General features: G+C 39.9%; 1 protein-coding gene across 1 annotated transcript in view; it reads left to right on the plus strand.

Annotated features, from left to right (window-relative positions):
* Positions 1-25,802, plus strand: part of KDR (kinase insert domain receptor) — a 47,959-nt gene that overhangs the window by 768 nt on the left and 21,389 nt on the right. The window contains exons 2-15 of the mRNA XM_055294647.2: positions 3,637-3,730; positions 6,049-6,245; positions 9,433-9,563; positions 9,802-9,970; positions 10,578-10,717; positions 11,356-11,533; positions 14,145-14,259; positions 14,347-14,510; positions 17,023-17,179; positions 18,106-18,229; positions 18,974-19,082; positions 19,932-20,273; positions 22,421-22,567; positions 22,901-23,032. Coding sequence (XP_055150622.2) covers positions 3,637-3,730; positions 6,049-6,245; positions 9,433-9,563; positions 9,802-9,970; positions 10,578-10,717; positions 11,356-11,533; positions 14,145-14,259; positions 14,347-14,510; positions 17,023-17,179; positions 18,106-18,229; positions 18,974-19,082; positions 19,932-20,273; positions 22,421-22,567; positions 22,901-23,032 — 2,199 coding nt within the window. The remainder of the gene's footprint in view (positions 1-3,636; positions 3,731-6,048; positions 6,246-9,432; positions 9,564-9,801; positions 9,971-10,577; positions 10,718-11,355; positions 11,534-14,144; positions 14,260-14,346; positions 14,511-17,022; positions 17,180-18,105; positions 18,230-18,973; positions 19,083-19,931; positions 20,274-22,420; positions 22,568-22,900; positions 23,033-25,802) is intronic.

Here is a 25,802-nt window from a genome sequence, read left to right on the forward strand (position 1 = left end):
GGGGAAGGAAACCTTGCAGGAACCTCAGGCCGGGTCTCCCGGATCGCACGATACACTCGGTTCTGCCTCTTTGCGGGACCCGGCCCGTTGTTGTCTTTATGCTCGAACACACTTGCACACCCACTGCATGAAGTGGGGTCTGGAGCGGAGAGAAACTTTTTTTCCTTCCTTGGTGCGGGACGCCGCTCTCCTTGCAGAGCGAAGAAGGGGTGGGGGGGGAAATAGGGACTTGTCCTGGGGGCTTTGACAGCTTCCCCAAGGGTCTCCAAGTAACAGCCAACTGTCCTGCGTAAAGCATTGCGCATCTTTCAAAGCGCTGTGGTCCTTGGAGTAAGCGCATTGTCAGAAGTTCAAGCTTCGAAAACCTTTCCTGTGGGCCTTGGTACCTAGCTTTAGTGCCATTCCTTCCTTTCCCTGCCACCTAAAATTTCCGTCTCCTTCAATTAGGAACACACACGTTCTTCATGCAGTAACTGTCTGTCTTTTCTTCCTCACTTCCGTTTCTCTCCCCACCCCTTAGATAATATTTCTTTCCTGCAGCCAGTTTGCTGATATCCAGATTTCCACCCTTTGCAGGGTGAGAAAGGGGAAAGAGTCAGAGAAAGAAAAAAAAAAGTCGAATAATTCAGGGAAAAAAATTTCTTACTTCCTAAGACAAGAATCACATGTCTTAAAAGACACTCACACCCACATACAGTACGAAGATCATCTGTCCATGGTTACTGAATTTTCTTTATAATGACTTGGTTCAACGGGTCCAGTCCACCATGGACACTCATTTGTCCCTGACAAGCCCTCTCTCTCCCCCTTTATGGGAAGAGAATGAAGGTCTGGAACATGTGGTTGCTCTGTATTCCACAAAGAAGTGAGTTGCTTTTAAGCCTGGGGTGTTTCCTAGCGCAGTAGTAACGGCAGGCGGGTCGCTCTGAATATAATGGTGAACTTGCCCTTTTGGAGTGCATTACTTGCTTAATTGGATTGGGCTGTAATTGGTGCCATCAAATTCTAGAGACAGAGGCACTGTTGTTTTTCCTTCCCGTCTTTGAGCTGTAAGGGTAACAGTGCACAAATTAATTAATATTGGTTATGGGATTTGAACATAGAAGGGCTTTTTATTGAGTAGTAACATATGTACCTCTTACAGTTATTTCTTTAGAACTTTCTGAAGGGTCCAGCTCAAGCTTGCCAATGAAAGCGAATGAAGTTTAACGGAGCAAAAACAAAAAACAAAAAACTGTATTGGTCTACAAATATGAATTTGAAGTTATTGAGAGCCTTGTTGAATAGATTTTTGTTGTAAATGTGTCTCTAGAATAGTATGGCATTGTCTCAGCTTCCTATGAATGAAGGACATACCTTTTCTTTTTTAAAATATTTGTTACACAGGAAAGTGTGTTTAGAATGTGATCTGTGGCAATAAATTATGAGGGACCTTCAAGAGTTTCTCATTTTGGTAGCCGAGTGGGCACAGCTTATTGAGAGTCATTTTTACTGTCATTTGTTTTCTCACAAGAATGTGCCCAAATAATGGTTTTTTTCTCATTTGGATTGCAGTGTGAATTGTACATCATGTTTTCAGCATCTTTCTCAACCTAGTGTTCCCCAGTCAAGTTTGAAATCTGTGTTATCCAAATGAATTGTTTTCATTTTCCTTTTCTTAGACAAAGTGGGACTCCAGGTTTCATTTTGCTTTTAAACATTTTGGTTTTTTGTTTGCCTGTTTTGGGGGCAGTTGTTTCTTTCATATTAAAAAGTACTGTGCAGGCTGGGTGCAGTGGCTCATTCCTGTAATCCCAGCACTTAGGGAGGCAGAGGCAGGAGGATCCCTTGGGTCCAGGAGTTCAAGAAGTGCCTGGGCAACATAGCGAGACCCCATTCTCTATTTAAAACATAAATGTAACCCCCCTTCCACACACAAAGTACTGTGCAAATTAATTAAACATGACCACCCAGACCAGCAACTGTCCAAGAGTGGCCCATAGACCATCTGTGATAGGATAACTTGAAATGCTTGTTAAAATGCAGATTTGTAGACCCAGGGATATTCTGACACAGTCTAAAGTCTTAAGAACAAAACTGCCCTAAACATAAGTCAGGGCAATTAATTTCTGAGATATATTGATATAACTTAGTTTCTAGTTTTTTAAAAACCATATTATTGACTTAAAAACCATGATATCGAGCAGTTATGTCAGTAACTTATTTTGCACATCTGTGTGGTGTGTGAGAACATGTGCAGTCACTTGTTCATTTTGCCTGCATTTGTTCACATTGGGATCCTCAGATTCAATGCATTGGATGTTTGCGCTGAATATTTGCTTATACTGTCTCTATTTATACCGTCTCGTACTTCCTCCTATTTGTTCATACTCTCTTATTTGCCCAGCAAGGTCAATGCCAGTTTAGGCCTAGGGAGTCATTTTTTCTTAGTTGATATGACTTAGAAAGCTTGGGTGCCTGCCCAGCATCAATTACTTTTTTAAAGCTGATATTTTCTAGGTCTTGATATTTATTAAGACCCTAGCATAGTGGACAATTTTTCTTTCTCTCATGCTTTTTCAACACCTCATAGCTCTTCACATTTAGTTGACAGAGAATTCAATTATCTTGCTGTAGAGGGACCCATGGTGAGGAATCTATGCCGTGGTACTTTTCTGGTTCTTATCCCTTATAGGTAAAGACAAGTTTCTTATGACTGAAGCTTGATGTCAGGATGAGTTCAGGGCTTTGATGAATAAGTTCAGATCTCCCAATTGTAATTCATTAGCATTACACTTAAAAAAAATTATATATGTTTTTAAAAAAGGGTAATGCTAATGAATTACAATAGAGAGAAAAGTACATTAGTTTGCATGTATGTGTGAAATTGGGAAAATTTTTCACCAAAAAATTCATATACTTTTTAAAAAAAGGGTAATGCTAATGAATTACAGTAGGCAGAAAAGTATATTAATTTCCACATATGTGTAAAATTGGGAAAATTCCACACATACATAAAAGTATATTAGTATGCATGTATGTGTGGACTTGGGGAATGTTTTCTCTTCCTCAGTTTCTCTCCCTTGCTTTTAATGTACAGTCTTTATAAGACATTATTTCAGCTGTGGCAGTTTGGTTACCAGAGGAAGCGCACTAGAAAATTGATAAAGGAAAATGAGACAAGGTCATAGATTCTCTCATTCCCTTCAGGGTACGTAGATGAACTATATAGAAATCCGTCTAAGTGGGATTCGTTAATCAGCAATTTAGTCAAATGTGTACATCCTATGTTTTATAAGAAATGTCAGTGGGTCCTTTCCCAAGGGAGTGAGATCATCAGATGAAGGTTCATTTGGTTTCAATGTCCCATATCCTTTTGTAAGACCTTGAAGTTGGCAATGCAGGAAAACAGGAACTCCACCCTAGCTCCATGAATTGCAGAACTGTTGTGTTGGTTTATGACCATCTGCCCATTCTTCCTGTTATGACACAGCTTGTGAACTTTTACTGAGAATGGTGAAAAGTAAATTCCCAGTTTTATACAATGAATTGCTGAAGAGGCCTTTTAAAGTATAGAGTATGCATTGTTTATGGAAGGTGTTTCCTATTAGGTCTAACTCAGTGGCAACTACATTCATTTATTTAATTTGTTTCTAGGTTTGCCTAGTGTTTCTCTTGATCTGCCCAGGCTCAGCATACAAAAAGACATACTTACAATTAAGGCTAATACAACTCTTCAAATTACGTGCAGGTAAGGATTCATTCTAGATCTAGATTTCTTGTGTTAAGTAACTGATTGTTTATTGAGTGGAAATAATTTCCAGTAGAGCAGAATTATAATAGAGCTTGTAGTAATTGTTCATGAGTGGTGAGGTTTCTAAGAACTGATGTAATAATGGAAAATGAGAATAATTTTCTCTCAAAAATTCTGTACAATTTTGCTGGCGTTTTTATACTATTCTCTGCCAACATGCATACACACACACACACATACACACAAATACACACACACACACCCACATTCCAATAACCAGTACCGCCACCTGGCATATAGTAGACATACGCTCAATAAATATGAATGAATAAATGAAGTTGAGGGCATACATTTAAGGAATAGAGTTGAAAAAATTTGGGACTGTATTTATTATGCTCAGTATGATTCTTGAACATCTTATTATCCCTTTCCAAAAACTTTGCTTTATAAGAAATTTATTACTGTAATTACTTAGGCAGTAATATTTAATAGCAATTTAATATTTAGTGGGTAATATTACTGAGCACATGATCTACATAAATAATGGACTTCGGGCTCTGCCTTGATATTCTGGAATGCATCGTTCCCCACTTGCTAGCAAGAAGTCATGCTATTGATTTTTGATAACTGGAGAAGTAGACTTCTTTGTCAAGAAGAAGAGGCCTTTAAATTTTGCCTTTCAGCCCTTACCCCAGGATGAAAGATAGAAGACCCTTGGGTTTAACATAGTGATCACACATGAAAGGCATGGAGCCTTCTTAGGACCTGTGTGTTTTTGGTAGAGACTGTGACAAGTGGAGGTGATGTTACCCTCCTGGAAGAGTGCTGGGGGTCCACAAAGGACCTTGGGTAGCTTATTGCCATAGCTTCATACTTGTTGAATACTAAGCATTAAACCGAATGACATACATCTATTTTAGACTGCAGTATAAAGAATACCCTAGCCCCTTACCAATACCCAGCCCTTGGGAAAAAACACAGTAGCAGGTACTGTTTCTCTGGCTTTACTTGCTTAAGACACATTTCCCATCAGATTTTCCTTTTACCGACCCTCGATAACAAGGTTATTTGAAATCCCCAAGGATCCCATGCTCGCTTTTTAGAACTCTGCATAAACATTTCTTATGTTCTGAAAAAAACCATGGAGTGTGTTAAAAGTAACTTCATTGATTTAGCTGCAACTTCCTGGAAATTTTAAGTTCTTTGAATGAAGGACCAATAATGTTACATTCTTCTTGATGTTGACTATCTTCTCATCTTCCTTGGGGCCTTGTAGAGAGATGCTGCAGTACAAGCCATCTATGTTTTAATACGAGGTCCTTACAAGGCCCTGAGGGCCTCTTACTTCCACCTCCTTCCTTCCTAACCTCACTTCTTACTCCACTTTGCTCACTCTTACCTGGCTGCTCTGGCTTCCTGGCTGTTCCCTTAATACTCCAGATATGCACCTGCTCCAGGGCCTTTCCATGTGCTGTTTTTGCTCCTGTAATACTGCTCTTCGTGATGTTCCTATGGCTAGCTTTATCAAGACCACCTCCTGCAAAATTCTTTACCCTTTTCTTTGCATCTTCTATATTTTTCTCCATAGTACTAAACACCATCTTTTATACAATAAACTTTACTTACTTTTTAATTGCCTGTTTTCTCCAGTTAGACTGAGGTTCCATAAAGGCATTGATTTTTGTCTGATTTGTTCACTGCTCTTTCTCTAGTCGGTAACAAGTTTGGCACATAGTAGATGCTTAATAGATATCTGTTGAAAGAAAGAATGCATTAATTAATGGAAAACTCAGGAATCTCTATAAGTGACTTCTGAAGCTGAGTTTATAACTTTTCATCATATGTCAATCCGACTTGTTGGTAGAAGACTTTGTTTTTTTTTGTTTGTTTTGTTTTGTTTTGTTTTTGAGACAGGGTTGCCCTCTTGCCCAGGCTGAAGTGCACTGGTGTGATTTTGGCTCACTGCAACCTCCACCTCCTGGGTTCAGGCAATTCTCATGCCTCAGCCTCCTGAGTAGCTGGGATTACAGGCATGCACCACCACACCTGGCTCATTTTTGTATTTTTAGTAGAGGCAGGATTTTACCATGTTGCCCGGCCTGGTCTTGAACTCCTGGCCTCAGGTGATCCACCCACCTCGGCCTCCCAAACTGCTGGGATTACAGGCATGAGCCACCATGCCTGGCTGGTAGAAGACTTTGACTGTGTCTGTTGAAGAGTTTATTTAAGTTTCAAAACCAAATTTTCTCTTTTCTTAGAAATAGCCTCACAGTCTGGCACTTCATATTAATACCTCCCTGAAATTAATTTTTCAGGGGACAGAGGGACTTGGACTGGCTTTGGCCCAATAATCAGAGTGGCAGTGAGCAAAGGGTGGAGGTGACTGAGTGCAGCGATGGCCTCTTCTGTAAGACACTCACAATTCCAAGAGTGATCGGAAATGACACTGGAGCCTACAAGTGCTTCTACCGGGAAACTGACTTGGCCTCAGTCATTTATGTCTATGTTCAAGGTAAGTGGTGAAATAAAATTCATTTCCCACGTCTCTTCACCGGTTATAAAAGACAATAGGCTCAAAGAAGAATTGAGTACAACAAAGGGCTTGCTCTAAAGGCTGTTTGCCAAGAGGAATACACAAAATTCTTCTCTCCTGAGGCTTTCTCTGAGAAATAAGACTCATTGATTCTGGAGCTTGGGCCGTGTTACCTCTCTTTTGCTCAGTTAGTTTGGGTCTGATGTTTGTTTCCAAGGTAAATCTGTGTTCACTATTGGTCATTGAGACTTGTAAAGAGTCTTCTTATGTTTGAGAAGAAAACCTAAAATTCTTGAAATCGAGGAAGATTTGGCGGTGAATTATGGAGAAATTTCTATGGAGAGATAAGTTATCTACAGCAGAGTAGGAGATTTTCCCAAGAATGCATAGGAAAGCATTTTTTGCCAAGGGCTCTGGAGTTTTTTGCACATAGGAACTTTTTTTTTCTTACTAATACTTCATAAAAAACAATTCCCATACTCATGTGCAAATAAAGACATTGCTTCAGACTCTTCTCAGGACAATGTTTCTTTCCTTTGCTTATTTGGTCTGAGATCTTGGATGATATGCTGTATCTTTCTAGGATGTGCAATTTGGGATTGATATTATGAAGGCTGACTTAACATCCATATAGTATAAAATAAATGTCACACATATTCTGCATTTATAATAAGTTATGCATTCTTTTGTGTTTCAAAAATCTTACACTATCTTAATTTTTCTGTGAAAGCCTAACTTAACTAATGAGATCTCTATGATATAAATTTAAGGAATATAAGAGCTGCATCGTAGTTTGCTTGGATGTACCAAATATTTTTCTTTTCAGTGAAGATAAACAGACATTTTATGTATTTACGTATATGCCTTTCTACATCCCAGAGTATTTGAGACAGGTGAAGATGACTTAGACTTTTTTCCCAGAAGCAGCTTTTACAGGGCAAGAATTTCATCAGCTTTGGGAAACACACTTGTATATCTCTGCTTACATTTTAGTAGTGTAATATGGTCAGTGCAATGAAAAAGTGGAGACTACATCAAAATAACCTATGCCACTGGATTCACAATGTTTGAGAAATATCTTTGCCCAGAGTAAGCATTGTCCAAGATAGAATTCTGTGCCCTCTTCCTTCCCTCCACAAGATTTGAAAGAGACAGGGCTCACATCTTAGAGAATTTCTGGCTCCTTTTGACCCGGCAGTCTTGAGAGATGCAGCTCGGTCAGAAGATTGCAAGGATTTCCTGCTTTCAGCCTGTCTAGAAATACTACAAGATGAACCTCCCCCATGATCTCTCATTATTTACTTCTTCCTAAGTCAGGAAACTTGGAGGCATGTGAAAATTCATTTCGTGAGTTTCAGTAAATATTTTATTTTGAGAAGCTGGGTGGTTGTTTGGGTTTCTTTTGTTTATTTCCTTTTTTTGAGATACAGAAATAGAATTGATTTACTAAATAGGTTTAGTCTTACGTCAAAAGGTTAATTTAGCTTCCAAAGGCTTGCTCTGTAAGCAAGTTATGTAATATTTCATAACATGTGGATGAAAGGTGGGCAATATTAAGAAGTGGCAAACCCTAGCACTGTTTATTGGTACACTGCCTGTCTTTGGGTATACCATTAAATTCTGCTTCCTGTCTAAGCCTAAAGTTCTAGGAGTTGGGCTGTCCAAGATTTTGTCCATGAAGTTAAACAATGGGAAAGGAAACACTGAAGTATTCTCTATGGATAGGTGTTTAATGTCCCCTCTGGTCCCCACCTTACTTCCCTAGTCTTCTGACCCCATTCTCTTCAGCAATGGATGGAGCCAGGAAGCGAGCCCTGGCCTCATAAGATAATGGCTATGCCATGTGGTGGGCTAGATTGGCTGCTTTTCTGTGCTTTCCAGCTGGGAAGGAAATCAAACTTCTGCTGTTGCAGGGAATTAGCTGCCTTTGCCCCTGTGGTTTAATTAACTCTTTGCTCACTTTGACTGACTACTATGAAGCACTCTGAAAATGCTTGATCAGATTGTGTTGGGCATAGCAATGTGAAATGTTATCTCTCTGAGATTTCAAGCATGACTCCACACCACATCATCTCTATCTCTGGGGAATGGACTGGGTTTCCAGCAGTGTGTTAACATTGTATGAGTAATGTTTGAATGGCCTTGGAGTCTTTTTTTTTTTTTTTTTTTGAGACGGAGTTCTGCTCTTGTTGCCCAGGCTGAAGTGCAGTGGTGCTATCTCGGCTCACTGCGACTTCTGCCCCCCAGGTTCAAACGATTCTCCTGCCTCAGCCTCTGAAATAGCTGGGACTACAGGCGCGTGCCATCATGCCTGGCTAATTTTTTGTATTTTTCGTAGAGATGGGGTTTTGCCATGTTGGCAAGGCTTGTCTCAAACTCCTGACCTCAAGTGATCCACCTGCCTCAGCCTCCCAAAGTGCTGGGATTACAGGTGTGAGCCACTGAACCTGGTCAGAATCTCTTCAGTTTTCTTCTCAGTCTTTGGAATGGTGACTTTTCAAATGTTTGTCATTGAAGATATCAATGACTGCTAAATGTTAAACTAAATGCAAAAACAATTAAACATGGTTTTAGAAAGAATCATGTCCCTAGTCTTCAGAATTTTAAAATGCTCACATGAAAGTTCCTCTTGAATAACCAAATTCAAAAATGTTGGCTGTTTCCTGTTAATCTAAAGATCCTCTGGGATCCATTCATTTATTTTCATGGAATTTACATTATTTACCTAAAGAGAGAGCACATGAGTATTTTAAACATCAGTAAAACTTGTCGGTAAAGTGTATAGATTTAACTTTAAATTTTAAAGTAAATATTATCCTTCATTTTGAAAAAATTATAATGATTAATCTTTTAAAATGTGAAATCTATAAAAATATATTCTACTTGTCAATAAACCTTGTGAAAGGAGTCAATGTCAATTGGGAGTTTTTTCAAAATTTTTATACACACAAATATATACACATGCATGTGCGCACACACACACACACATACACACACCCTCCTGTAGCACAGATATCTATCAGCAGAATAATCTGTGGATGCCTTTGCTTGTGTGAGGTGTCACTTCCGGTCATTCACTTGTCTGGTTAGAGTTAGGAACCTGAAAAATGACCAACTTTTCTAGTAAATACTATTAACTCATTAATAAAACTAAATTTTCTTCCAGATTACAGATCTCCATTTATCGCTTCTGTTAGTGACCAACATGGAGTCGTGTACATTACTGAGAACAAAAACAAAACTGTGGTGATTCCATGTCTCGGGTCTATTTCAAATCTCAACGTGTCACTTTGTGCAGTAAGTTGCATCTCCTCCAATCGTCTCTTAAGTTTTTATAATTTTAAGCTAATATTAAGATGGGTAGCCTGTTTATAATATTCACAATGAGTTTTAAGGATCCTTTAGGAAGGGTCAAATGCAATGAATAACACTAATTAGTATTCTTAAAAATAAGATTAATTCTTCAGTGATCATTGTACATGGCTCTCATTTTTGGTACTGGATTAAGTATTTGATATTTCTTTTTATTACCCAGAGGTACCCAGAAAAGAGATTTGTTCCTGATGGTAACAGAATTTCCTGGGACAGCAAGAAGGGCTTTACTATTCCCAGCTACATGATCAGCTATGCTGGCATGGTCTTCTGTGAAGCAAAAATTAATGATGAAAGTTACCAGTCTATTATGTACATAGTTGTCGTTGTAGGTAAGAAGAAAGTTCCTTTCCATATCATTAATAACACATCCTTGTATTAAGATCTTGGAGATAACGACATACAGTGAAGAAGGATATTGAAAAGTATAGGAACTCAGGATATGGTGTTGGGCAATTCATTTGCTCTTCTCTACCAAATAAACCGATGTGCAATTGAGGTCGTCTCTTTTCTTGCCAAGATCAAGGAAGAAAAAGAAAACTTTTTTTAAAAAGGATGAAAATGAATGGTATTACTCGAGCACATTTTATGAAGAATTCAATGTTCAGAGCATTGCTTGCTACCAATTATTTCAATTATGCCTATTTTATGGAAACTTCAGCAATTTGCTAAAGCTGGCCCTACTGGCCTAGGGGTACCGACCACTGAAAGTTTACTATTTTCTATCCACTGGGTTACAACATCTTTGAGATCTGCGAAGGTAGTGCTTTGTAAACCTCTGTTGGCCATTTTCCTGGGAGCTACTAAGTATTGGTGAGGCCTGCAGGGAAAAACAATGTGGCATGTTTTAAAGTTGCATTACTTTAAAAAATAAATCTGTGCAAATTTATAGGCTTATTTTCTCTCTCATGTTCTGTTTTTTCAATTTACTTGCTCTAGGGTATAGGATTTATGATGTGGTTCTGAGTCCATCTCATGGAGTTGAACTATCTGTTGGAGAAAAGCTTGTCTTAAATTGTACAGCAAGAACTGAACTAAATGTGGGGATTGACTTCAACTGGGAATACCCTTCTTTGAAGGTAACACTAATGATTCAAAGCCAGACCTCCAAATACTTAGATAATAAGCCCCAGTGAAGTTTGCTTGAGAGATAGGGGCCTCTTTGGCCAGATAAAATTTAAGAGCCTTAAAACACACATATACACACCCACTCACACACACATACACACACAATTTAAGGGAATTGCAGAACAGATAGCACCCACAAAAAGGTGAAATACCAGGAATTTTGTCCTATTCTGCAACAGCCAGGCTATGAATATTAGTTTTCTCTAGGTGATTACATCTTTCCACATTATGTCATTTCTCTGTTCTCCAAAGTTTCTGATCTACATTCCTTTTAAGGGAATTTCTCTTTAAGAGGTGGCATGAGATACACTGCTCCTTAAACAGTGGTCACATTTACTTGTGTTTCTGCAGTTTATATCCATCTCATTTTCGCCATGTGAGGTTTTAAAAATCCTAATTCAGTTGATTCCATTTATTTCTCCTGAAACAAAATATATTTGTTGTCTGCATGAGGTTAAAAGTTCTGGTGTCCCTGTTTTTAGCATTAAATAATGTTTACCAAAGGCCGGATTTAATTCTGTGTGTTACTAGAAGCTATTGGGTAATGTTATATGCTGTGCTTTGGAAGTTCAGTCAACTCTTTTTTCAGCATCAGCATAAGAGACTTATAAACCGAGACCTAAAAACCCAGTCTGGGAGTGAGATGAAGAAATTTTTGAGCACCTTAACTATAGATGGTGTAACCCGGAGTGACCAAGGATTGTACACCTGTGCAGCGTCCAGTGGGCTGATGACCAGGAAGAACAGCACATTTGTCAGGGTCCATGGTAAGCTATGGTTTCCTTGGAAATTATTCTGTGCCTTGACAAGTGAGATAATTTAAATAAATTTAGGTCACTTAGTGATTCCTATTTTGTTCATTCAGAAGATAGTTGCTAGTTCTTCTTGTTAGGGAGGCCACATGACCTAGAGGTCAAGAGCATAGCTTTGTAGTCAGGAACTTGGGTTCAAACCTCAACTTTAAAGATGAGATGTGCTGATATATAGTAAGAGTTCACTTAGTATTACTTATTATAGTTATTGCTGCTATTAGGATTGTTACTATGATAAATAGTATTAGCTAAGGTAGTTTTTAAATTTTCATTTTATTGCAAGGCTGAGAGGCCTACTTGAATAAGCATGAGCTTTGCAAACTGGGGAAACATTTAGCAATATACAGTTGACCTGTGAACAACTCAGGGATTGGGGGAACTCAGGGGAGTTCCCCTAACTTTCCCTCCTCTGCAGTCAAAAATCCATGTATAGGCCGGGCGCGGTGGCTCACGCCTGTAATCCCAGCACTTTGGGAGTCTGAGGTGGGTGGATCACCTGAGGTCAGGAGTTCGAAACCAGCCTGGTCAACATGGTGGAACCCCGTCTCTACTAAAAATCCAAAAAATTAGCCTGGTGTGGTGGTGGGAGCTTGTAATCCCAGCTACTCAGGAGGCTGAGGCAGGAGAATTGCTTGAACCCAGGAGGTGGAGGTTGCAGTGAGCCGAGATCCTGCCATTGCACCCCAGCCTGGGCAACAAGAGTGAAACTCCTTCTCAAAAAAAGAAAAAAAAAATCAAGGTATAACTTTTGACTTCCACAAAACGTAACTAATGGCCTACTGTTGACTGGAAGCCTTACTGATAACATAAACAGTCAATTAACACATTTTATATGTTATATGTATTATATACTGTATTCTTCCAATAAAGCTAGAGAAAAGAAAATGTTATTGAGAAAATCGTAAGGAAGAGAAAATATATTTACTATTCATTAAGTGTAAGTGGATCATCATAAAGGTCTTCATCCTTGTCTTCACATTGAGTAGGCTGAGGAAAAGGGGGAAGAGGAGGGGGTGGTTTTGCTGTCTCAGGGATGGCAGAGGTGGAAGAAAATCTGCTTATAAGTGGACTCATGCAGTTCAAATTTGTCTTATTTAAGGGTCAACTGTAATTGAACTGGAATTAAATTGAACTGGCCTTGAGTAAATCACCTTAATGTTTTGTTTATTCTCTTTCATTTACATAAATGTCTGAATTTACATGATAATTTTTGTGGCATCCTACTTATAAGCCTTGGAAAGGATTTTGGAGTTTATATTATGAGAATGCATCAATAAAGTGAAATTTTAAAAATACTTTAGATAATACTATTTATTAGAGTTATAATCATAAAAGTGGCAACAACTATAACAAGTATGATTTAGTGAGCACTTACTTTATTAGCTCATCTCATCTTTGAAGTTGAGATTGGAACCCAAGTTCCTGACTACAAAGCTATGCTCTTGACCTCTAGGTCACGTGGCCTTCCTAGCAAGAACTTGAAAATTTCTTCTGAATGAACAAAATAGAAATCACTAAGTGTCCTAGATTTATTTAAATTATTTCACTTGCCAAGATGCACTTGCCAAAATACACAGAGAGAGACGTGCTCTGGCTTATGTTTTTATAGAATTACTCTTGTTCTCCAGAATACTTCAGGGAAATAGGGGCAGAAATAAAGAGGTCAGTTGGGAGGCTAATTGCAGTTATCCAGGTGAGAGTTGAGGGGTGGCTTAGATGAGGGTAGTTGAGGTGGAGGTAGTGAGAAGTGATCTGCTTCTGGATATATTTTGAAGGTGGAGTCAACAGGGTCTGCTGATCAATTCATTGGTTGTGGAGTGTAAGAGAAAAAGAGTGGAAGATGACTCGAGCATTAGCACGAGCAACTGAGTAAATGGTGGTGTTATTTACTGAGATGGCAAAGATCGAGAAGGCAGTGAGATTTAGGGAAACAGTGTTAGATATGTTTATCTGGAGATGCCTGTTAAACATCCAAGTGGAGATATTTAATACATCAACCTGGAACCCAGAGGAGTCAGGGCAGAAGATAACACATTTAGGAGGTACTTCAATGATACTTTAAACCTGAGGCTAGAGGAAGGTGTAAATAAAGAGGAGGTCTGAGGACTGAGTCCTGGGGCTTCATGGTGGAAGAGGTGTGTGGAGGGTGTCATGGGAGCAGAGGAGAAGGAGCACCCAAGCATCCCTGGGGGACTTAGAGGAAGCTGCACAGAGGAAAAAGTGTTTGCGTTGAGACTTGAGCAATCACTAGGCTTGTGGGAGTGCGCTAGCAGGGAGAGAAATGCAAATGCAAACACAGGAGGTGTGGGAGAAACACGGGAGGTGTGGGAGAAACACGGGAGGTGTGGGAGAAACACGGGAGGTGTGGGAGAAACACGGGAGGTGTGGGAGAAACACGGGAGGTGTGGGAGAAGCTGAAACGTGACCCACTGAAAGGTAGTACAGGAAATCTTGGAACTGCAGCTACTCAGACCCTCAAGGTCTTTGATGTTTCACTTGAAATGAAAAACTAAACCAAATGACCATTTACAGTAAGTTGACATTTTTTTTTTTAATTTTCTTCCAGAAAAACCTTTTGTTGCTTTTGGAAGTGGCATGGAATCTCTGGTGGAAGCCACGGTGGGGGAGCGTGTCAGAATCCCTGTGAAGTACCTTGGTTACCCACCCCCAGAAATAAAATGGTAACTACTGGAAATAAATGCAAAGCATCATTTCATGTGAGAGCAAATCCTTTGACTATACTAATTCCTGAGAATTCTTTTTCGTAGGTATAAAAATGGAATACCCCTTGAGTCCAATCACACAATTAAAGCGGGGCACGTACTGACGATTATGGAAGTGAGTGAAAGAGACACAGGAAATTACACTGTCATCCTTACCAATCCCATTTCAAAGGAGAAGCAGAGCCATGTGGTCTCTCTGGTTGTGTATGGTGAGTCCATTCAATTTTCCTCTCTGCCCAAGATTTATTATGATACATTGTCTTCCAAATCAGCCAAGCCACCATTCCTCTGCCTCCTGCTGCTTCAATCACATCATGGCTGGGCCTTTGTACAAAAGTCATCTGGCATGGTGAAGCTGAAGTGAAACGTAGGACCGTGTGCTCTGGCCATGTTTGTTTAAGAGGCCATGTAAATGAGCTCTGTGGTGGTCAAATGCAAGATTAAAGTAGTGATATCCTCGATAGCTAAATGTTGTGAAATAAGAATGCCCATAGGGACAGTTGTCAATCTAAGTTATACTACCACGTTCCCCTCTGATGGAATTGCCCACCTGGTACACAGATGTGTAAGACCCTTCTCCTTAGATTTTGTGCAAAGCTTCTAGTTTGATATTGTAGTTGATGTATCAGAGATGTACAGGCACATTCCAACTCTGAAGGCTTTTGAAGTTGACACTGTTGGCTTGGTTGGGAGCTTTTTTCTTTTTCCTTTTTGGCAGGAGTTCAGGATCTGATTTTGAGTCTGTAAAGGAAAGATAGTAAGTTTTTGATTTAAAGATGATTCGAACTTTGTTTTCTGAAACTGAAAGGTACAAATAAGTGTTTGGAATGGAGTGGAGAGAAGAGTGCCATGGTGAAGTGAGTGTGAGAGGTGCTAAGGTGATGTGTAGATGTGTAACAGGTTTCTTTATTGCAGGACTTCTCAGAACCTTCTATGTGCTACTGTATATTGGTATTCTCCAGGAGGAGAGACATAGAGTATTCAAGGTTTAACAAACCTATTTGACCAGAGAACCTTTTTTCCCCTGAGCAAATTCATTAATCTCTCACTCCAGTTTGAGAAATGCTTCTCTGTTGTAATTCTTTGTTCCCCCTTCTGGTACGGCATATTAAAACTTCAGGGTATTTTCCCATGACATTAATGTGCTTCCCTACGTGTCCTGATGCTCTTCTGTAGGCCGCTGAACTTGGCTTTATTTTTTTTTTCGGGGAATATTTTAAAGATAGGCTGGGTGCCGTGGTTCACATCTTTAATCCCAGCACTTTGGGAGGCCGAGGCGGATGGATCACCTGAGGTCAGGAGTTCGAGACCAGCCTGGCCAACATGATGAAACCCCATCTCTACTAAAAATACAAAACTTAGCTAGGCATGGTGGTAGGCACCTGTAATCCCAGCTACTTGGGAGGCTGAGGCAGGAGAATCACTTGAACCCAGGAGGCGGAGGTTGCAGTGAGCCGAGATCGCACCATTGTACTCCAGCCTGGGCGACAAGAGCAAAACTCCGTCTCAAAAAAAAAAAAAAAAAGATAACAGGTTCCAAAAAAGCTTGTTTAGAAGCAGCATAGGTGTAGGAGACTGGGGAGAGGAGAAACTGGAAAGTGTATAAGTAGGATGGGAGGAGGAAATGAACAGGAAATTAAAACAAAACATGGACAGCAAATAGCCCATTTCATCAGTTCATGAAGCCACTAAATATTTTATTCACTTTAGCAAATTCTCTGCTATATGAAATAAACATAAAAAAGAAGTCAAGTCTTGAAAGCATAATCTGAGGCTTTAGGTTGACGGTAATAAGGAAATAGTTTTGACTTTGGAGTCAAAAAGAAAAGAAAGGAAAAAGGGAGAGAAGAAAGAAGGAAGTGAGAGAAGGGAGAAGGAAGAAAGGGGAAGAGGGAAAGGGAGTGGAGAGGGAGGGAAGGAGGAAGAGGGAGAGAGAATGAAAAACTCAGATGATGGTGGCAGGAATGCATTCTCCAAAGATTTCCACCTTCCTTTAACACGACGTGGTTTACGTGTTTGGGTTCAGAAGTCAGAGTGTCTAGGTTTGTTCCAGGTTTTGCCATTCGTTAACTGAGTGACCTTGGGTGAGTCATTTTTTTCTATGTTTCATTTTTTCTCATGTATAAAGCTGTGGACAGTAATAGTGGTTGTGAGGATTAAGTGAATGAATTCATGCAAAGCACTTCAAACAATGTTTGGCACATAATAAATGTATTTACTGTGCTGTTTCAGCTATTTTCTGTAGCCTTCCCCTGATCTCGTGAACTTGAGAGGACAGAGAGAACTATCTCTGTAATACAGATGAGAGGCACAGGATTTCAACACTTGCATAAAGTCATTCAGCTTGTTAGTTTATTATTATTATTAGCTTATTGTCATTTTTATTTTATTTTGTTATTTTATTCTTTTTTTTTTTGGTAGAGATGGGGTCTCACCACGTGGCCCAGGCTGGTCTTGATCTCCTGGGCTTAAGCGATCCACCTACCTTGGCCTCCCCAAATACCGAGATTACAGGCATGAGCCCCCATGCCTGGCTAGTTGTTATTTTTATGAGTATCACTAGAACTCAGGTCTCTTGTTTCCACATCTAGGTGTTCTTCGAAAAAGAAAGTGGAAGCAAAATCATATGCTTAAAGAAAGTCAGCTTTAGTTGCTGAAATCCTCTATTTCCCATTCTTCAAAGCTGATTGACAATTCAAAAGTTGTTTTTCCTATCTTCAGTCCCACCCCAGATTGGTGAGAAATCTCTGATCTCTCCTGTGGATTCCTACCAGTACGGCACCACTCAGACGCTGACATGTACAGTCTATGCCATTCCTCCCCCGCATCACATCCACTGGTACTGGCAGTTGGAGGAAGAGTGCCCCAACGAGCCCAGGTGAGTAAGGCCACACGCTCTTTGCTTTCCTGCCATCTTGCATTTCTTACAGCTGAGCTATGATATGACTCCATCCTAAATGGAGAAGCCTAAACCAAAAAAGGTTTTCTTTCAAGAGGTAGCCTGAATCTCCATCCATCTTTGTCTGTGTCTTACATTTTAGGGGATGTCTTTGCTTGGAGTATCCTACTTTGGGAATAGCTAAGCTCAGCCTTGTTAGGTTAGCCCTGAGGTACACTTCTCCAAACACAGGCTATTTGCTCTGTTTGCTGATTGCCAGTCTTTGGTTTTTCTCCCGATACCAATCAACTGGTGAATACCACATCACTCCTTCTTGTCTGTGTGAAGATCCAGCTCTCAGAGGAAATGCTGATAGATGAGAGGCGGTGATAGACCCAGCCCCAGTCCTCAGGGTCTCAGGCCCAGCTTATCATGCTCTGACACAAGTCCAGACATCCTTAGGGAAAAACACAACAACAGCAGCCAACCCACCACCACCCTAAGCAGTCCACTTCCTGTTGTTGTTTTTGAAATGGCCACGATGAGCTTCTTCCTCAGCTGCTGATCATTTCCTTCACAGAGACCATGGTCCCAGAGACATTACTTTAAGGAGCCCAGTGGCTTCTAAGTTTCCTTGCCTTCCTTTGAACTAAATTAACTTGAATTGTCTTGTCGATCCAATTTATGAATGAAGGTTTGTTCCCAGAATAGCTGCTTCCCTCCTGTATCCTGAATGAATCTACCTAGAACCTTTTCCTTCATTGTCAATGCCTATTTTTAATTGGCGCCAAGTCTTGTACCATGTTAGGCTGCGTTGGAAGTTATTTCTAAGAAGAGAATAACCAAAGTCTGAATCTTTTCCTTACTCTTGACTCTAACTAAAGAAAAATTAAATCGTAATATGTGCTGTTATCTGTTTCTTATAGCCAAGCTGTCTCAGTGACAAACCCATACCCTTGTGAAGAATGGAGAAGTGTGGAGGACTTCCAGGGAGGAAATAAAATTGAAGTCAATAACAATCAATTTGCTCTAATTGAAGGAAAAAACAAAGTGAGTTTGAAGTTTTAAAATTTGAAAATCTCTCTCTCTTTAATGGAAGGATGGTACAATAATATGTGAGGCATATTGGAGATTAATAATCAAATAGTCTGGATGATAAAATAGTAGCATATTAAGTCACTTTGAAAATACCATTGACTTTTAGCAGTACCATTAACTTACTAATAGCTTATCAGAGAAAAATAAAAACATCTATGACATTAAATCTATGCATCTGTGTAGGGTGATTCTGATTTTATAAACATGAGAATGAAAAAATGTGTATCATATCATATTAAAACACATCATTAGTTTCATGGCTTCCAAAGCCCTTTTTACATAATGTGTGAGCTCCACAGCAGCATAATTATACAAATTGAGTAAATATCTCAAACCTAAAAACCCCAAATCCAAAATGCTCCAGATTCTGAACCTTTTTGAGTGCCGACATGATGCTCAAAGGAAACGCTTGTTGGAGCATTTTGGATTTTCAGATTAGGGATGCCCAACTGGTAAGTATACAATGCAAATATTCCAAAATCCAAAAAAAACCCAAAATCCAAAACACTTTTGGTCCCAAGCATTTTGAATAAGGGATACTCAACCTGCAATTGCATAAATTTGAGTGTCCAATCACTGCAGAAGTGGGAATGGCATAGGCAGGTTGGAGTGATTGTGGAGACTGCTGGACTGAGTGCTTGTGCACAAACAGCCTGCTTTGTTTATGGCCTGGGATTTGTTTTTCCCCCCCCACAGACTGTAAGTACCCTTGTTATCCAAGTGGCAAATGTGTCAGCTTTGTACAAATGTGAAGCGGTCAACAAAGTCGGGAGAGGAGAGAGGGTGATCTCCTTCCACGTGACCAGTAAGTACTCTTCTCTGGAGGGTTGGGTTGGATCACTCACACAGTGGGTACTAAGCTGTGTAATTCCCTGTTGTTTTTGCCATTCATGTGAGTGGCATGGCATTTAGGAAAGAGGACTTGGATTGATCATTGATGCTTTCATTCCTAAACTAAAACTTCTCAGGTATCTCCTGGGCTTATGTGAAGTCAGTGTGTCTAACTTCACTGGAGAGAGAATGGTTTCACAGATGCTTTAAACCATAAGCTCTGTGTCGTATTTACGTCTCAGTCTTCAGAGTCTGGCACAGTGCATGGCTTATTGAGCTTCAGTACATATTGGTGGGCTTGCTGTGGAACAGTTGATGAGGGTGGGCTTTATGGAGGCAATCAGAATGACATAGGAGCAGTGCCCTCTCAATGCTGCTGATTTTGCCTGTGCATCTTAGTTTTATGGATAAGCTTTAGCTGATTGTGCTGAATGGAATATTATAGCCAGGGCTAATTCATTGGCATAAATGTAGCTTTCATATCATTGAGTGTTAGTGTTAATGAAGACCTAATTTTTAAAATTCTGTTAGGATTAGAGATTTTGCTTCGGATTTTTAAAATATTAAACGTTGCGTAGAGCTCATAGTGGAGATGTGGTAAATATCTGAGGAATTCGTTTACGCTTTCAAGTAATATGTTTTGGCCAAATAAGATATTTTGGGACCTGAATTGTCTAGTTTGTTTGTCAAGTTGTAGTACATTACCTGAAACTGATAGAGCTTCGTTTCTTTTGGTACTGCGTAGTAGTCTGAAAGCAGCAAGAAGATAGTGAGCTGTACCAAGTTAAATCACCATTCAGTAACTATGGCCTCTTCATTTTAGGGGGTCCTGAAATTACTTTGCAACCTGACATGCAGCCCACTGAGCAGGAGAGTGTGTCTTTGTGGTGTGCTGCAGACAGATCTACGTTTGAGAACCTCACGTGGTACAAGCTTGGCCCACAGCCTCTGCCAATCCACATGGGAGAGTTGCCCACACCTGTTTGCAAGAACTTGGATACTCTTTGGAAATTGAATGCCACCATGTTCTCTAATAGCACAAATGACATTTTGATCATGGAGCTTAAGAATGCATCCTTGCAGGACCAAGGAGACTATGTCTGTCTTGCTCAAGACAGGAAGACCAAGAAAAGACATTGCATGGTCAGGCAGCTCACAGTCCTAGGTAGGGAGACAATTCTGGATCACTGTGCAGAGGCAGTTGGAATGCATTAAATGTAGTGCAATTCAGGTGCTATGCAAAGATTACTGTCCTCTAGGAGATTATATTGTAAACTGGTGCACACTTCTTCACCGAAAGTCCTTGAGGCAGAAAGAAGCTAATAATAATGAAATGATGTATCGAAAAGAGAAGATAACAAAACCTGATGATGGAGTAATTCACTAGTACATGCAAGGGATTAGCTTGAACCAGGGAAACTTCTGCCTTATCTTGGGCATCCATTTATTTAAATAGACACATATTTGTGGAATGCCTGCTATGAGCTAGGAGAGTGTTGGAAATTCACAGTGGTAAACATGAAGGAAAGGAGGAGAACATAGGCAACCACTGGGAAGTCACAGCACAGTGAGGTCTCTGTGTCCATGAGGACAGGAAGTGTTCTCTGTTTTGCTCCCTGCTGTAGCTCTAGTCATAGAGCATAGCAGCATATACTAAGTGCTCAATAAGGCACCTGCTGCATGAAGAGTGGGATGATGGGCTGAGTTTAAGACCTAGAAGACTCCATGGGAAGGAAGCTACATTCACTGTCTGTACTTCTGGGTCATCCAACATGATCCAGCATAGCTCAAGGTCAATGGGACGATCATTTCAGTGAGCAGATAGCTCTGTAAATTCCTCCATAGAGGCACTCTCTACTCCTTGTCTAATGCCATGCCTTGTGCAAAAGCTGGGCAGCCATGGCTTTGTCTGTGGGAAAATCAGGCAAATTTGGGGAGTGTCTCTTTGTGCCACTTCTCTCCATTTTCTCTTCTTTTGGTGTCCCTTTCCAATTCCTAGGATATATGTGCCCTCTGTTTTTTTTTACTGTTAGGAAGTAAATTGCCCAAGTAAATTCATCTATACCACAGTTTTAGAGGGTAACATCTTCATCAGAGGCCTTGGCGTATTTGAAGAGGCACCTTCTGACAGACACTAGCATAAAGTTCGCTAGTTTTAAGACTCAGGTGTCATAATAAGAGATACTTTGGGGTCAAGTCATCCCCAGCATCCTTCAAGTCACACCACATAGATCACCATGGATTTCTGTTGGCTTGTCTGGCTTCAAGGTTATGGCAGAATTGAGAAAGAGATGTGAAGTAGGCTCCTGGCCTAGCTGTGCCCAGAAAATATGTGCTCACAGCTGCTTTGCTTCCCTAAGAACTCCTAACTTGTTTTCCTGAAACCTATTCTTAGAAATAGGCTAGAATCCAGTACATTTGCTGAGACTTCAATGTAGTATGCTATTGAGGTAATCTCATTTTGCTAAGTGTTGAAGTGGATTTTTTCAGCATGATTCCTTTTGATGTTCAGTTGGTTGGGACAAGATATTTCCACAGCACTTTGATGATCTGAAGAAAGAATAAATCTAAAGTTTTCTTGTACACTTAAACAAATACTCATGGGCTTTATTTTCTTTAAATCCAAGGTTTCCCTTAGGGTATTGTTGTTTTGTTTGTGTTTTAGTGGAAATAGCACTGAACTGGTCTTTTAACCTCACCAGATTCCGTAAACAGTTCAACTGTTTGCTTAGTTGTAGGGACATGGACAAGTGGTTTAATGTCACTGAACATCATTTATTTCATCTGTGAGATAACGCTAACAGTCCTATTCTGCTCATTACATAAGATCAATAGTGAGGAACACAAATTGTATAAACAAGTTGTGTAAGAATTGCCAAATAAATGTAAGGCATTATTTGTTGAATGGTACTAAAATTTGGCACTTCCAAGAGAAATTTGAAGGGATTCTAGGGTATTATTGACTAGAACCTTCACGGGAGGGAAGTTTTCACCTGGGAGGCTGTGTCTAATTAGAGGAAAAATCCATAAAGGTGACCCTGAACCTTTCTTTTGTGATGGGATTACCAGCTAATATCACTAATATGAATGTTAAAAGCCACTAATCTGTTTGCAGTGTCCTGACTGACTTGTTTCATTTAACTTTACCCAGTGACCAGTGGTGCTGTTATTAACTTCTGTGTATTTTCACGGAAGTTAATAAATCAACAAGTTCCTTTTTACTAAATTTAAACTGTTTAAAAGTTTGCTGATACTAGAACCATTTCAAAAGTTATAATTCCATGTTCTGTGATTTTCTTTTTGTGTGTCTAGAGCGTGTGGCACCCATGATCACAGGAAACCTAGAGAATCAGACGACGAGTATTGGGGAAAGCATCGAAGTCTCATGCACGGCATCTGGGAATCCCTCTCCACAGATCATGTGGTTTAAAGATAATGAGACCCTTGTAGAAGACTCAGGTAAATAGAATTTGGCTATCACTCTTGGGTTGCAGAACTTTCCCAGGGATATTATCTGAAAAGCCATATTATTTCTTGATGTAATGTAGAAAAAAAGCAGTATTGGTGTCCACGACCTGGCTCATTTCACAGACTTAGAATTGGAGTATGGGGCCCTGTTGAATTTTCATGAAAGCCGTATAGGAGATTAGTCAGCAGTAGATCCCATGTGACTCTACAGAGTTAGATAATAGAATAAGATGAAGGGCAGCATTTATATTTTCTAAATTTCCCTGAAAAACTTCACAGACTACATCATCATAAATGAGAATGATCGTTTTCTTCCTCTGTTAGGCATCGTATTGAAGGATGGGAACCGGAACCTCACTATCCGCAGAGTGAGGAAGGAGGACGAAGGCCTCTACACCTGCCAGGCATGCAGTGTTCTTGGCTGTGCAAAAGTGGAGGCATTTTTCATAATAGAAGGTCAGTGGGATAAAAAAAAAATGTGGTACATATACACCATGGAATGCTATGCAGCCCTAAAAAGGAATCTGATCATGTCCTTTGCAGCCTCATGGATGGAGCTGGAAGCCATTATCCTCAGCAAACTAACACAGGAACAGAAAACCAAACACCACACATTCTCACTTATAAGTGGGAGCTGAACAATGTGAACACATAGACACAGGGAAGGGAACAACACACACTGGGGCCTACTGTGGGGTGGGGAGAAGGAGAGCATCAGGAAAAATAGCTAATGCATGCTGGGCTTAATACCTAGGAGATGGATTAATAGGTGCAGCAAATCACCATGGCACATGTTTACCTGTGTAACAAACCTGAGCATTCTGCACATGTACCCCGGAACTTAAAAGAAAAAAAGAAGGTCAGTGGGAAGTCATAGATACATCCTGTGGTTTTTGAAGATTAGTTTGTATCTTATAGACACACATTCACTTTGAGTAGGGCAACGACAGATGATTTTTAATATTCTTTGTACTTTTTCTCAGTGAGTATGTATTCTTTTAACCAGCAAACATAATTAATGTTGTTATAATTCTGCTTGCATCACATTTCCTATCCTGCAGTTCTTATTGTGGAAAAGTTCTTAACCAGGCAGGATGAATAGCCTCTTCTCCCTGATTCCGTCTTTGTTTGAATGGCTTGATTAACTTATAGAAATGATGCCTTTATATTTATTTGGAAAAACATTAGAATTGCTGCCTAATCATGGCAGTCAATGCTATCCAGATAGTCACAAGGATTCTGAGTTTTAATTGGACTAGAGATAATTAAGATTCACTTGTGAACAATAGACCATTGCTCTTCTGACATGGAAAATTTTTGGTTTTTATCTCAATATGTGTGTATGCAGGAGTGATGTGAAATCTGTCATTTTCTTAGCTAGGAAAAGTAATTTGTGGGAGAATATTTTATCTTAAGAAGTATATTCCTATGGCTTTTTTTTATAGCCCACCAGGGAAAGAATAAAACTGTGTTGTGTGGGTAAAAGAATGGTATGCAAGGGTAAGAAAGAAGTATGGTGATAGAAGGGATCGATGGATTTCTATGAACTCATCCTAACTTGTCTCTCAAAGTCTAGATTTTGGTCCCTTTACTCTGCCAAATCTTTGATGCCAAGTATTGCATCGAGATATGTTGACATGGTTTCAAATGTATAAGCTTATTAGCATTTCATAAACTACACTTGCAAATAAAGATTTCAAAGACCATGGCAGTTTTGTCATTTCCAAAGTGATTCATGTTTTAGGGCAAATCCGCAGAATGACTTCTAGATTGTCTCTGATGCTCTGCGTTACCTCTTGTTGGTGGCCCGCAGCTGGTTACAGATGCCTAACTAGGTAACACTGGCACAGAGATTATAGTTACTTCTTACCTGGAGTGAATGCTAAGAAAGGCAGAGCTAGATATTTAATACTCCTGCTGGGTTCCCAAATGTTATGTGAGAATATTAATACACAAACACATAGAAAATAGACTCTTTGAACTTTTTATCCTCTGTGTACAACTGGACTTTTAAATCTGTGTGTATAAATAGAGAATTACTTCCCTAGGACCACCAGAGAAACAAAATTTACTCCAAGCATAACTGTGCTTGTCTCTCAATGGTTAAGTTAACTTTTATTTTGCAAACCAATTTATTGCTTATTTTGCAAACCAGTTTATTACTTGTCTTCTGCTCTCTTGAGGCCGTAGTGGGCCATCCGCACAGCTTGTGGCCCGGTTTGATTCTCCTTGCACTCTTCTGATGGGAGGCCCCAAGTGATGACTGCTTCCTTATCATCTCTTTGCTAATCACTCTTAGTGGAAAGCCTGTTTCTGCATTTTGTTTCTTCCACTCAGAGCTGTCCTCTGAAGCCCTGAGCATCTGCAGCTTTGCTTGCTGACTTCTAGTTTCCTCTTCTCTTTCCTCTCATGAGTGATTTGAAACTCTCGTTACCAGGCCATGTGTGATGTGCTCATCTTGGCTCTTCCTCTTCTCCTCACTCAGGCTCCTGCCACAAGGGACGGGGTAGTGTATGTGATGGTTAGTTCATGTTGGACAGGCCTCTTTATCTCTTTACTGAACCACTGACTAGCTCTGTCAATCAAGTAGCTTAAGCTCTCTGGTCTTCTGTTTCTTCATCTGAAAACTGAGTTCTTGAGGAGATTAAGTGGAATGGCATATTTAAAGTGATGAGTGCATAGTAGATATGTGGTTATTAGTAACTCTCAGGTCAAAAAACTTTGTTTATTTCCCTACTTGGTTTCTTATGTGATCCTTTTGCAAACTCTGCACAGATCAAAATATTGACTATCAGTTTAAAAGAAGACTTTTGTTTTCCTCAAATAGAAATATTTTTTTTTTCTCTGTAGAGAATGATCTGTTTTCTTTCCGTCAAAGACTGCTCTTCCTCTAAACACTTTCTATGTTTGGCTTTTAAGACATTACTACTTCTACGCTTAATTACTTTAGAATTTTATTGTTGTAAGTTTACATGAGCAGTGTTTTGCAGGCTTTAAATTTTCCATTAACAATTCTGTAGGCCAGGTGTGGTAGCTTATGCCTGTAATCCCTGCACTTTGGGAGGCCAAGGTGGGGGGATGGCTAGAGGCCAGGAGTTCGAGACTAGCCTGGGCAATGTAATGAGACCCTGTCTCTACAGAAAATAAAAGAAAAATTAGCTGGGCTTGGTGGTATGCACCTGTAGTCCCAGCTACTTGGGAGGCTGAGGTGGGAGAATTGCTTGAG

The sequence above is a fragment of the Symphalangus syndactylus genome, chromosome 10 (assembly GCF_028878055.3).
Source record: "Symphalangus syndactylus isolate Jambi chromosome 10, NHGRI_mSymSyn1-v2.1_pri, whole genome shotgun sequence".
Classification (NCBI taxonomy): Eukaryota; Metazoa; Chordata; class Mammalia; order Primates; family Hylobatidae; genus Symphalangus; species Symphalangus syndactylus.